Below are 13368 nucleotides of genomic sequence, written 5' to 3' on the forward strand. Positions count from 1 at the left end.
GGCTGATGAACTAGCCCATAGACATGGTTTACATGGGTCTTGGCAATTTTACAAAATAAAGAGAAGTAACATAGATCTCAGGAAGGGGTTAATAGAAAAACCCTGGGCCTGTCTGCTTTCTTTTGCCTTTTCTCTGAGCACACTTATTCAAGGTCGAGGTTTTCTAAAAATCGTGCAAAGGATTTTACAAAACTTTTCTTCATAAACTTATTTCCCTTTCTCAGAAACAGCCTACAGTTTATCCTGATATTATTATTAATTCCTAAGTATGAAACAATTCTTAAATTTGATCAGCAAACCTTTTCCACATAATTGAAGAGGAAAAAAAAGAGAACTAAACATAGTTTTATAAATACTAGACTTAAGCTTAATTAACAATCTCACAAATTTGCTAAATGACAGCAAAACAATTAAAGACAAAATTTGGTAATTTATGATTTCTTAAATTACAACACTACAAAATATTATAAGACATGGTCAATTAGAATGACTTAAAAGTTTTCTAACTCAGTACAAATCTTAGCCTAACAACATTTAGATTATAAAAGAAATTGCTTTTCTAACAACACAGATGATACAGTTGCTCACCAAGTTCTGCAGTAAGGAAAATTTTAGAAATATAACAATGTCATAAACAATTATCATCTGTTTAAACTTCAAAACCAAAACCAATTAATTACCATTCTGGAGGCTTAACCTCAGTCAGATGTGATTCCAAATTGCCTGATACAGAGAATCCTCATTGAAGAAAATTCTCATAAAATTAGTGAATATGAAGCAATTATATTCAACTTAAAACAATCTATATTCAAATTGCATTTATTTTATGGCAAGCATTGTGCTAAGCACCTTTATAATCATGTGATCTTTGTAATATCCCTGGGAATGAATTCCACCACCATCCCCTTATTGAACAGTAAGCTTAAAGTAGATAGAATTTTCTTGGGGCTATATAGTTAATAAATTTCTCAATGCCAAATAACAATATGCACCCCTTTTTTTAGTTATTCAAATATACATTTCTAAGTTCCATTCACATTTTTCTTGGGAAAGTTTTACAAACAGTTTGGAATCAGCTATTATAATTAGGTCGGTTTAAAATGGGCTGGGCCAGTATTCTAACTAGTTCTTTTGGCCCAGGTAAAAAGGAAGCCTAAGGAATTTGAATCATTGCTAACAAGGTATAGTCAGTTTTCCCCTTCAGGCAGAGGAGTTTGATAATTAATTGAACAGTAATAATAATAACTCACAATAACCAACATCTTTACCATAGCCAACATCCATATAAGATTTAATAGAACCCACCCATGAATCTAGCCCAAAAGGTGGGAGGACATAATTCCTTCTATCTCTCTAGAACTTTATTGGTTTTTAACATTAAAACAGTAATCCCAAAAAACCTAGTTAACAATCTTACAAGTTTCATAAGTGCTGGCCGAAATGTTTTAGCAGTGCCCTTCTATTCACCACAGGTAAAGGTGGGAATTCCTGGTTTTCTAAATGGCAATTATAAAACATAAGACAGGGTTATCAGGGCTGAGAAAGTAACTTAACCAGTTTTACACAATTGTTTTCATTTTTTAGTTTCAACAAAATTCAGATTAAAAATTGCTTTGTCTAACACTATTTTTAGCTCACAATATTCACTCAAGTATTACAATACAGGAGAATTTTACTACAATTTAGAAGTACAATAATAATACAAACAGAAAAAATTTCAGATGACATTAATTGCATTCCCAAATCATTACATATATTGGGCTTACCAAGCATAGAGGCTTTTCTTCTCTCCCCACAGTTGCAGAGATTGGCTGTGGACTGGGGGTGGTGGAACCAGGGATTTGGGAAAGGGGAGGGGGACTAAGGACCGGGGAGTGCTGGGAAGTTGTAGAGTCCAGCACCTGAATCAAAGGTCTGAGGAGTCATTAAGGAGGGTCCTTGAGGAACCTTTGCTTCCTAATAGGGGTTGCTGGGCTTTGGGAAACTTGGAGCAAAAATTCCAGGTTCCGGTGGTGTGGGAGCAAGGGGTTTGGGCTTGAGAGGAGAGGTTCTTCTGCTTGCCTAGAAGTGTGGGCATTGGGATGCCCAGGGGTCCAGGGCTGTTGTCAGTGGGGTATGAGAGGGCCACAAAGTAGCAAAGTAGAGAACAGGGAGTAGAGCTTTTGTTGCAACATGTATTTTAATTTTTGTAGTTTCAATGTTATTATAATTTAATTTACATTGAGACTTTAGGTGAAAAAACATCAAAATAAAGGGCCTAAAAATACGAAAAAGCAGCTAGTAGGTGGGGCAATTATTTTGAAAAGGAGCTAACTCTCTATTGTATATTCACAGCTGAATCACTTTTTAAACTTTCCAAGTAGAAAACTTAGGAAGACCACAGCAAGCTAGAAATATCTATTGAGATAATTCCTATTCTAAGAAGTATTTTTGTTTCTAGGGAATATAGTAACAGTCTTTTGGGTAAGATGTGTTCAGATTGACTCTCATTCTCTGCTTTTATTTCTCTATTTTGGAAGCTTTAAGCCACTTGTTTCAAACTCAAGTAGGAATGAGGGTCACTAAATTGCACATAAGGATCTCTGTAGTTGTATATAAAAAAAACCTACTTATTAATTCTATTGATTTACTTAATACCTTTATGCTATTAAATATTTTCCAATTCTGTTTATAAGATCATTACTAAAGTTCTTAATTCTACAAATTGGGAAAGCACATTCTAGATTTTTTAAAGTCCTTTTTCCAGTTTTTTATTTATACTAGTCTCGTGGTGATTCTTATTAACCACACAAGAAATAAAACATCTTTGTATATACTTCTGACATAGAGCTTGAATTCTTAACCCCCCAAGGAGTCTACAGATAGATTGGAGGGGGATATAGAAAAAATATATATCTTTTGTCATTTAAACTGAATTTTCTTCACATTCATAAGTGTATTATTATTTTGAAAAAAGGTTTCATATGCTTCACCAGATTAACTATGGTTAACAGAATCTGCTAAAGAATTTTTAGTTGCTCTAACATTTATTACAGCCCTGGCTCAGTCAGAGACAGGTGAAAAGATCTTAATGGTTCTAATTTTAGCTTGAGCAAATTTTACTTCTGTGTTCACTCCTTAAAAACTTTTTTGAAAGTGAGGAACCTTGAATCCTCCAGTCAAGGTGAGTGGGACTCTGGAAAAGATCCAGTGGTGCCTTGTCCCTTCTCTCCCATACTGGGAAACTGAAAGTGTCTCTTTTTCAGATCTATACATTTTCCAAATTTGCCTTAATGCCAAATGGTATAATAAATTCTGACTTTATCTTAAACATCAAATTTAGGAGTAACACATTTCACTTAACTCTAAGGGGAAAAGATCCCCGTTTTCTTTCTTATCTCTCTTCACATTCCAAATTTGGCCAGAATTGGAATGAAGGGAGAAAGAAAGAGCATTTTCTTATTTCCACAACTTTAACAACAAAGAGTCAGATAACATACTCTCTTCACACAGAGACACATAACACAAAAACAGATACAGACAGAAAATGACAGGATGCACAAAAGGGATTTCTAGAAATCCAGCATTTTTCTTTTCCCTTTCTACTTTGGTAACTCTCAATTAGCTAGTCTACCCCAATGGGTTATTGTCATCCATCTCTGGGCTGAGGCTCATAAGATCTCTCCCCAACCCCAATATCATGCTTAATTGTTCTTTGTACCATAGGAACTTTTCCTTCTGGAGTAAGACATATTTTTAAAATGACCCATATGGAAAAGGCTGACATTGGGAAGTGTTCCGGTCCATCTTCCCTTAATCTTTCACTCATTTGTTTTTCAATAATCTCCCATCTTTCTAAATCAATTGTACCTTCTTGTTTTTGCTCTTCTGTTATATAAAAACCTCTTTCTGTTACAATTTTTCTTAATACTTGCAGATACAGATCCCTATCGTTAAATTGTATCTGTCCCGTAGTCAAATTTTCTAAATCTACTTTTCTAACTCTCTAAATCTCTGAAATTTCTACAATCCCCCCGTAAGTCTAGTGGAGTAATCCTTTTACCGCTCATTTGAATACGCTCTGGAGCCTGTATCGGTAAGACGTTACTTCATCCTCAAGTCCTCGACTTGTCCCTGTTCCTGGCGCCAACTGTGCCAGCAGTGGCATGAATATATGATGAAGTAATGAACACAAAAAGACAAAGACATGGGGCTAGGCGAGTCGTATATTCAAACTATAGACTGATTTTAATGGAGTTACTGACAGTATTTTAAACAGGTTAATTGTTGAGTCATGCTGACTTCAAAGAAAAGTACAATAAAGCATTGGTTAAGTTTTTTATCTCCTTGTTCCTAGGAGTGAGACACTATCTTTCTTCAAGGCAAACCAAACTGAAACATTTATGTTCTCTCGCATATAGATAACCAGACTGAAACATTTCTGTCATCACCCATGTGGGTAATCCGCTGTAAAGGCAGGTTTTCTTTGCCAAGTCTTCTTATCCTAAAACTGGCCTTGCTGTGCATAGGCCCATTTTCAATTGACCCTGCCTTGCAGAGGTCTGAGAGGCTTAAACAGGATGTAGCTGGCTCCCCACATGAATTATTTTGTTCATTTCTGATGAGTGAGGTTCATTTGATGTCTATCCCCCCAACCTTTTCTCGAGGTTTTTACATGTACTCCAATAATGAGAATTAGCGTGTTTCCCCCTATTTTTCCTGCTTTCTACATTAGTGTATTCCTTTAACCCTTTGTCTCTTTTCCCACTTTAGACTCTCAGCACAGAATCAATCCACCCCCCAGGAATTCTATTTTTCTTATTTAACTCCCTTAATACCTTTCGAAGACCTTAAGGCATTGTAAAGAAACTTGTTTCTCCTCTCCCTCTTCGAATATCAACATTACATCATCATATAACACCTTTCAGCTGGTTTTCACTGGACTATTGCCTTTGTTCTGATCTTTTCTTTTTTCTTTTTCTTATTTTTCCAAAATGGTATTTTTTTTCAATTACATGTAAAGATAGTTTTCAACATTCATTTTTGTAAAATTTTGAGTTCCAATTTTTTTCCCTCCCTCCTTTCCTCTCCCCTCCCCAAGACAGCAAGCAATCTGATATAGGTTATATGTATACAATCACGTTAAACATATTATTAGTTATGTTGTGAAAGAAGAATCATAACACAAGGGAAAAACCACGAGAAAGAAAACACAAAGAACAAGTGAAAATAGTCTGCTTAGATCTGCTTCAGACTCCATAGTTCTTTCTCTGGATGTGGCTAGCATTTTCCATCATGAGTCTTTGGAATTGTCTTGGATCACTGTATTGCTGAGAAGACAGCTTTGATCTTTTCATCAGAAATACTTGAAAGTACTTCTCCTGTTAAAATGTGAGCTCCTTTAAGGCAGGAACCAAATTTTTGCTTTTCTTGGCACTCCAGTGCTTAGCCCAGTACCTGGCACATAGTATTATGCATAGCACAGTACCAGACATTAATAAATGCTTTATGACTGACTAGTCAAAAAAAACCCCAAAAAACAAAACAATGACCATTGTTCCTGAAATTACTTTAATTCCCAAATCCTGGGTGCTAAAATCAGCCTAGGGCAGGGGTGGGGAACCTGTGGCCTCCTAGGTCCTTGGGTGCAGCCTTTTGACTGAGTCCAAGTTTTACAGAACAAATTCTTTTATTAAAGGGCTGAACTTGAGGACCTACGGGCCACATGTGGTCATAAGGCCAAAGCTGCCCCACCCCTGGCCTATGGGTTGTTTGGGCAATAGTCAAAATAGGGTGCATGTGATTTCAGTCATCTATTTTACCTTTTCTATCCTTGTCATTCTATCCCCCCGCCTCTTCATCTTTAAATTCTTACTGTTTTCATACCCTAGAAGAATGTATTTCAGTGACGCATGATGTAGGTCCTGTCCAAAACCCAACAATCCTATCAAGTTAATTGGACAAATTGGCAAATTTGGTTGGAACATAGTTAACATACAGGGAAATAATATGCAATAAGCCTGGAAATGTAAGCTTAAGCCAGACTGTAATGAACTTTCAATGATCTAAAAGATAGTTTATATTTTATTACTTAGAGGCCAGAGGAAGCCATTGGAGCTTATTAAGCAGGAAGGGGACAAGGTCAGATCTGTGCTTTACAAATATCAACTTGGCAGCTGTGCAAGGGCTGACTTGGAGAGGAAAAAGATTTGATGGAGGGAAATCAATTAGGAGACTATTGCAGTATTCCAGGTGGGAGGTCATGAGGACCTGAATCGGGATGATGGTAGAACAAACTGAGAAAAGAGGCCAGATATGGGGGATGTTGTGGAGATAAGAATGACAAAATTTCTCAACTGAGTAGATGTGTGGGGGTAAGGCAGGGGTCAGTTTCAAGGATGAGTGACCCTGAGTCTGAAAGGATGGTGTAGGTCTCCACAGAAATAGGGATGTTAGAAAGAGGTTTTTTGGGGGGAAAGATTATAAATTATCTTTTGACATTTCGGGTACGAGATAACTACTGAACATCCAACTGGAAACGTCCAGTAGGCAGTTGGTGGTACAGGACCGGTGCTCAGTAGGGCTGATGATGTAGATATGAGAATCATCTGTATACAGATGAGAGTTAAACCCATGAAAGCAGATGAAATCACCAAGAGAAAATAGGGCAGAGTTGTGGAGGACATCCCTGGTTAGGAGGCAGGACCTGAATAATGATCTGGCAAAGGAGCCTGAGAAGGAGCAGGCATGTAAGTAGGAGAAGAACCATTAGGGCAGTGTCATGAAAATTTAGTGCTGAGGAAATATCCAGGAGAAGGGGTAGGTCACCAGTATAAAATGCTGCAGAGAGGTTAAAAAAGGGTGAAAACTGAGAAAAGGCCATTAGATTGGGCAATTAAGTGATAATTGGTGATTTGGAGAAAGCAGTTGCAGTAGAATGCTGAAGTCAGAAGATTATAAAGGGCTGAGAAGTAAGAGAAAAGGATTAGCAGTGTACAAGGCTTTTTCTAAGAGTCAAGATTCAAGAAGAAAGACATAGGATGATAGCTTGAGGGGATGGCCCGGTCAAGTGAAGGTTATTTAGGGATAGGTTAGATTTAGGAAATAGGGAAGAAGATTAAAAATTAGAGAAGGAAAGAGGGGATTATCATAGGGACAATTTTCCAGGGGAGATGTGAAGTAATGGGGTCAAGGTCACAAGTAGAGGGGTTGCCTCTGACAAAGAGAAGGGTTACTTCTTTATCAGCAAAGGAGGAGAGAGTAGGATTTTAAGGTATTGAATAGAGGAGGTAGAAAAGAGGTGAATGGCTTTGATTTTCTCCATAATGTACGAGGCAAGGTCCTCTGCTGAGAGGAAGGGACAGAGGTGGTGTGGAGACTTGAGGAGAGAACAGTAGTTTTGGAATAGTGATTATAGATTCATTAAAATATTCAATTTTTAAAATTGTGATGGCTGGTTGTTCAAAAAGCACCCCAAGTAAGTCATACCATAGTGACAGGTTTTTGCAGGGAAGAGAATAAGGAAGGGGGAGGCAGACTTGTGATTCCATTGTTCTAGGAGACACCCTGAAAAGAGGCTTCTTCTACTAATGCAGGTGGGCACCTACTCTGCAATTTATAATCTTAGGGAGTTACCTGGGCATTGAGAAGTTAAGTGATTTGCCCAGCATCACACAGACAGCTTGTTTCAGAGACAGTCGCGGAATCTGGCTTCCTGGCTTTGGCACTATTCCCTACTGCCTCCATCACAGCATTTTATGATTAAGTAAATATTGATACAGCTCAATTTGATTCAGAATTTTCATCCTATTAAAATGCAATTAAAATAATTAAATTTGCAGCCCCAAGCTTTATACTGCCTCCAAGTGTAGGGGTTAAAATAAGAATTTTGTTGATTTAAAGACAAATAAATCTGCTTAGCAGTGAAGGGTCATGCTTATGAGGAGAGATTTTTTTCTGAGCTTGGCAGTCAATGAACTTTAAGATTCTGACAATATGCCACAGTTTTACTGGTCTGAGTAATGCATAAACTGGTTCTATATTTTGTAGAATTGGAGTGTAAAGTTTGCCTTCAGAAGTTAACTTTTTCCAGAGTAGCACTATATATCTCCAACTTTAACGTAAGCTCTTAGAGGTGTTCTTTGACTCATTTGCAGAAACATAACGTCCAGCCTCCTCCAAGCATTGTACTAAGAGCATAAACACTCAACTTCAAAACAGTTCAAAACTGTTAGGAGAAAATTATCCCAGGGGGCATCCACCACCATTCAGATGCCAAAACATAACCTTTTGTTTAATTATGCCATCTTACAGTAAAGACTTTTCAAAACCAGAAAATCTGTAGCTGGGCATCCAAATACAAAAAGGGGCAGTCAGAAATTTCAAAAGGAGTTAAGGATAAACATGGAAAAGGACCCAAAATACTAAGCTTCTTACCTAATCTCATTGGCCACCAAATCAAACTATCACACTTTATAAAGAACAGTTCTTTGCTAAATCTCCAGGGAGAATGAAGGCGCCTAACAGATCTTTGCCTTTTTGAAAGCTGGTGAAGTGACTTTTCTGGCCTGCACGTTGACATTAAATAGAGCTGACAAAATTATCACCACAGCTGGGGGCCCTTGTCATCTAACCCCTCCCCTACCTCACCTTAAACTTTTTAAAGAGAGCAGCCGCAGCCTCTGTGTGCTTTAGAGCGTAATCTGGCTTGGGGAGATGTAGGCCTTGTTAAATCTTCCCAAACTATGGCAATGACCCGCACATTTATCCTCTACTTTTGCTGCTCAGCCTGGATGTTTTCCTCTGGCCTTGGGTCTCAAACCCTTGAAGATGAAGCTGGATCTTTAACGAGTGGGGAAACGTCCCTTGAGCCTAAGCCTCTGCCCAGGGATCAGCCTCTAGATGGAGAAAATAGCCCCAGTCTCCTTCCACCCCTCCTCAAGGTCTTAGTCGACCGCCATCTTCCTGGGGCACCGAGGTTACATCCTGACTCAAGAGCCCTGCGTTACATGAAGAGGCTTTATAAAGCATACACCACCAAGGAAGGAATTCCTAAATCTGACAGAAGTCACCTCTACAATACTGTCCGTCTATTTACTCCGAATGCACAGCACCCACAGCCCTCTTGGAGCCAAGTCACAGGTATATAGCGGCAGACCTCCTCAGGTGTGATGGGGTGGGGGTGGGGTGGAGAGAAGGTGTTCTAGAAAGGGAGAGGGAAAGGGGATTGATCATACCATTTCATCCCCGTGCTTGATTCAGATGTTAATTGTGCAGTTTGGTATAGAATATGTATATTTATTCCTTAAGACTCAAATATACAGAAATACCTAATACCTGTTTTTCTACTAAAAGATTCCTGTCTTTTACCCACCCCACCCCCCACCTTTTTTATTTTTAATTTTCCTATGCCAAGATAGGCTGGAATCATAGGCTTTTTTTTAAGAGCAAAGAAATCTATTATCCATTTCAAGAGCAAAACAGAAATTGGACAAAGTATACATAAGAGAATATGGCTTTTAAAGTCAACGAAAACTATAGGGCTCATCTAGTCCCGCCCCCCCCATCCCCAACCTTTCTGGTTTCTCTTCATGTGAGGATAATCTCCCCCTCTTGACTCTGACAGTCAGATTGCTTTTATCAAGCACCAAAGGTGTTGGAGATTTTTCTTGGTGATAAGTGTTGCAGGAATGAATATACTAATAAATGTCCTTTACCTTGTCACTGTTGTATGAGGCCATTTTGAGGGTGTCTGATTTCCCCCTCCTCCCTTACCTGGAGGGAAAACAGAGTATATGAAGCGTTAACTTTTGCTATTTTTGCTATGAGGTTGTCCATTTGATTTCCAAATGTTCTTCCTCATTTGTATTGAAGCACCTGTGGTTTTTTTTTTTTAGGAGGTCTTCAATCAATGGATCTGCTGTTTAACCTGGACCGTATTACTGCCCCTGAACACTTACTCAAGTCTGTTTTACTATATTCTTTGAAAAACTCAGTTTCTTTTTCTTCAACCACTAAGTGTATGTGCTACCTAATTGTAAAAGAATCTGAGTGTTCTAGCCCATCTTATTTCAGGTCTCCACAGCCCTTCACTATTAGTTTACAATTTGAATTTAGAAAAAATCACAAGTGGATTGAAATAGATGTGACTACTTTGCTTCAGCCATTAGTTGCCTCCAAAAAGAGAAATATCCACATAGCTGTGAATTTTACTTGTCTCGAAGATCAACAGAATCCAGTGCAGGACGAGTTATTGGACATGGCCATATTAATGGCCCCATCACTATTAGTATATCTGAACGACACAAGTGCTCAGGCTTACCACAGATGGAATTCCCTTAGATACAAGAGAAGGCACCAAATGTCACCTGACCAGAGAGATCTGTTTCTCTATCCTATGGAAGAAGAACTGACTCAGAGCAGAAAATTTTCCCGTCACCGAAGAGATGAAAGAACTGGAGACCCCAAAGCCAAGAGTCCCAAAATGCCAGTTTCTAACAACCTGAGTGAATATTTCAAACAATTTCTGTTTCCTGAGAATGAGTGTGAACTGCATGACTTTAAACTGAGCTTTAGCCAGCTAAAGTGGGACAACTGGATTGTGGCACCACACAGATACAATCCTCGCTACTGCAAAGGTGTTTGTCCCAGGCTTGTTAGGCATCGGTATGGTTCTCCTGTCCATACTATGGTGCAAAACATAATCTATGAGAAGCTGGACTCCTCCATCCCAAGGCCTTCCTGTGTGCCTGCTAAATACAGCCCCTTGAGTGTCTTGACTATTGAACCTGATGGCTCTATTGCTTATAAAGAATATGAAGACATGATAGCAACAAAATGTACTTGTCGTTAGCATGTTGTCTCGGGGGAAAATAAAAGCCAAAAGCTTAGAACTTTAGGATCACATTCATGCTGAGTCCAGCTGGGTCTTCAGGAAGGCTTCATACGGTAAACTTTGGATACGCTGATGTCTAATGCTATATGAAATATATTGGTAGACTTAGCATGTTCTGGTAAATATCATTGTAATAAGTAGGTTTTGGAGCACTATTGAATCTTTTTAAAAAATTACAAATGTATTATATATTTTGAAGTTCTTAATATGCCTCAAGGAAGTGAATTTTTGTTTAAATAAGTGACCTATTTGCTTCTTTTGAAGTAAAAAATCCATTAGTGTAAATGTTAGCTGGAAGTAAAGACAAAAAAAAAAATTTACAAGACAAAATGCTATAGTCCTGATGGAAAGAATAAATCCGTGTCGATAGTATATCTCTTCCGTGTGATTTTTGTTAAACCTTTAAGAATTTTTTTTATAATGGATATTTGGTGGAATTGCATTTGAGATGGGGATGGGTACAGAGGGGTACCAATGGATAGGTCTTGGTGATTAGGATGAATGGGGTGGTGCAAGTGGAAAGCATAAAGGATTAAGTGATACTCTTCTAGAGAAGATCTAAATACCTATTTGCCTGTAATTCCTTCCTCCACACTACTTGCATTGTTAACCCTGATGGAACACTGGGTAGCAAAGAACTCAAGAACTAAAGTCCTAGTACAGTTTGTGTCACCTATTTTTTTAAAGTTTATTTACTAATCTAATTTTCTCTGGGGTAATTGTAAATTATGAATTTGATACATGCATGAAATTTGCCTTTATAAACAATCCAAATTAGTACATATTAGAAGTAACGTACCTTCATTTTTCGCATTTAAGGCATTAATTTTCTCCTTAAACTTTAATAAGAGAAGAACTTTTCTAGACAGAAGGGAAAACAGTGACAGCTGGAAGTTCAAGGATAAAGCTGCATTTTGTCCTTGAATATGTTTGCTTGGCATGTTCCATCCAGATGATAGATATGACTTACTGTGATGTATTGGCCAAAAATACCAAGGGCATGCTAAGAACACTTTTAAACTTCAGCTCTGGATTGCTTTTTTAAAAAGTTTATTTTAATTGCTACTTTGGGGATTAAAAAAACCCCTTCATTTCTAAGTATATTCTCCCTACCCAATGCCTTATAACAGTCTTTTTTTTTTTTTCTTAAAAGGGGCTTGGGGTGGGGTGGGGGAGGAGAGACACAGAAACCTAATCAAAATATCATTTATATCTGCCAAAATACTCTCCTCTTCAATGAAGGGAGAGCAGTACATTTCTTCAATTCTTCTCTGGGGCTAGCTTGCTCATAATTATATAGGTTGCTTACCTTTTCCTTTGTGCCAATTCCCAGGGGAGTTTAATAACACATTAATTATGCTAATCAATTCCAAGTGGAGTGGCAGCTCTATTTGGTCAAAGTCCCTGCACAAAACAAGCTTCTTCTCTTTTTGTGAAGGGAATATATGTAAATTGTATGGGGGGGGGAAGTCAATTGTCACCTGTGACTTTTGGAAGAAAATGTGACAAATTAATGGCCTGTTCGACTAAAATAAAGTATTTTAGATGTTTAATGTGATGCTGCCCTTATAACATAATTATCTAGAGTTTGACTCTATGCATTAACACAGCAAGCAAGTTTGCCTCCTACTAAGTTACCTCTTTGGCCAATAAAAATAAACAATTAGGCAAGTTGAGAAATCTTATCCTCTAATACAATTAATGCTTCTTCTGTCCCCCTGCTGTCTGCAGGGGGTCCTCAAGCATCTTCCCAGCACAGAATGGTTTTAGGAATCTATTTGCCATTATGTAGGATGGCAATTATGAAACAAAAGCTTCATATTTTCAGCTATTTGGATGAGGGTCTTCTGGTCATATTAAATGAAACTTGTTCTATTAATTTATTTAATAAATATTAACTTTCCATACTGGTGTCTTTACAGACCAAAATATTGCCAGCTGATTAAAATTAGAATAGTTGAGCCTAATGAGGTGTCTCCTTCCTTTTCTCTGAAGGATAGATACTGCTATTGGCTCTGGCAAGAGAAACATCTGCTGCTAATATGGCAAATTACTTTTTCTCTTTGAATTTGAGTTTTGATCACAAAGTATGGTGTTGCATCCAGAGAAAGAATTATGGAGTCTGAATGCAGATTGAGGCTAATTATTTCCTCTCTCTCTTTTTTTCCTTCTTTTTTGGTTTTGTTTCTTCTTTCTCAAGATTCATTCCATTGGTTATAGTTCTTCTTTACAACTTGACTATTGTGTAAATAAGTTTAATGTGAAGGTATATGTAGAACCTATATCAGATTACATGCAGTCTTGGGGGAGGAGAGAAGAAGGGGGAGAAAATTTGGAACTCAAAAACATGTGGGACTGAATGTTGGAAACTAAAAATAAAAAATAAATTAAAAAAGGTATGGTGTGGAGTGATGTGTTCCACATACAGGTTGTGATGGCAGTCATTTTCAATAAGGAACTTTTTCCAACACTTGAAGCACTATTATATACATTTT

General features: G+C 37.8%; 1 protein-coding gene across 1 annotated transcript; it reads left to right on the forward strand.

Annotated features, from left to right (window-relative positions):
- Positions 1-8672: 8672 nt before the first annotated feature.
- Positions 8673-11245, forward strand: GDF9 (growth differentiation factor 9). The gene is made up of 2 exons (XM_036752513.1): positions 8673-9120; positions 9876-11245. The coding sequence occupies exons 1-2, from the start codon at positions 8724-8726 to the stop codon at positions 10829-10831; spliced, it is 1353 nt and encodes a 450-aa protein (XP_036608408.1). The 5' UTR covers positions 8673-8723; the 3' UTR covers positions 10832-11245.
- The last annotated feature ends 2123 nt before the right edge of the window (positions 11246-13368 follow it).

The sequence above is a fragment of the Trichosurus vulpecula genome, chromosome 3 (assembly GCF_011100635.1).
Source record: "Trichosurus vulpecula isolate mTriVul1 chromosome 3, mTriVul1.pri, whole genome shotgun sequence".
NCBI classification, from domain to species: Eukaryota; Metazoa; Chordata; class Mammalia; order Diprotodontia; family Phalangeridae; genus Trichosurus; species Trichosurus vulpecula.

What these genes read in the sequence shown, in the direction of transcription:
- GDF9 (XM_036752513.1), top strand. Translation starts at nt 8,724, where the DNA reads ATGGCAATGACCCGCACATTTATCCTCTACTTTTGCTGCTCAGCCTGG. An exon ending in CTCTTGGAGCCAAGTCACAG is followed by an intron (nt 9,121 to 9,875) that starts GTATATAGCGGC and finishes TTTTTTTTTTAG; the next exon opens with GAGGTCTTCAATCAATGGAT.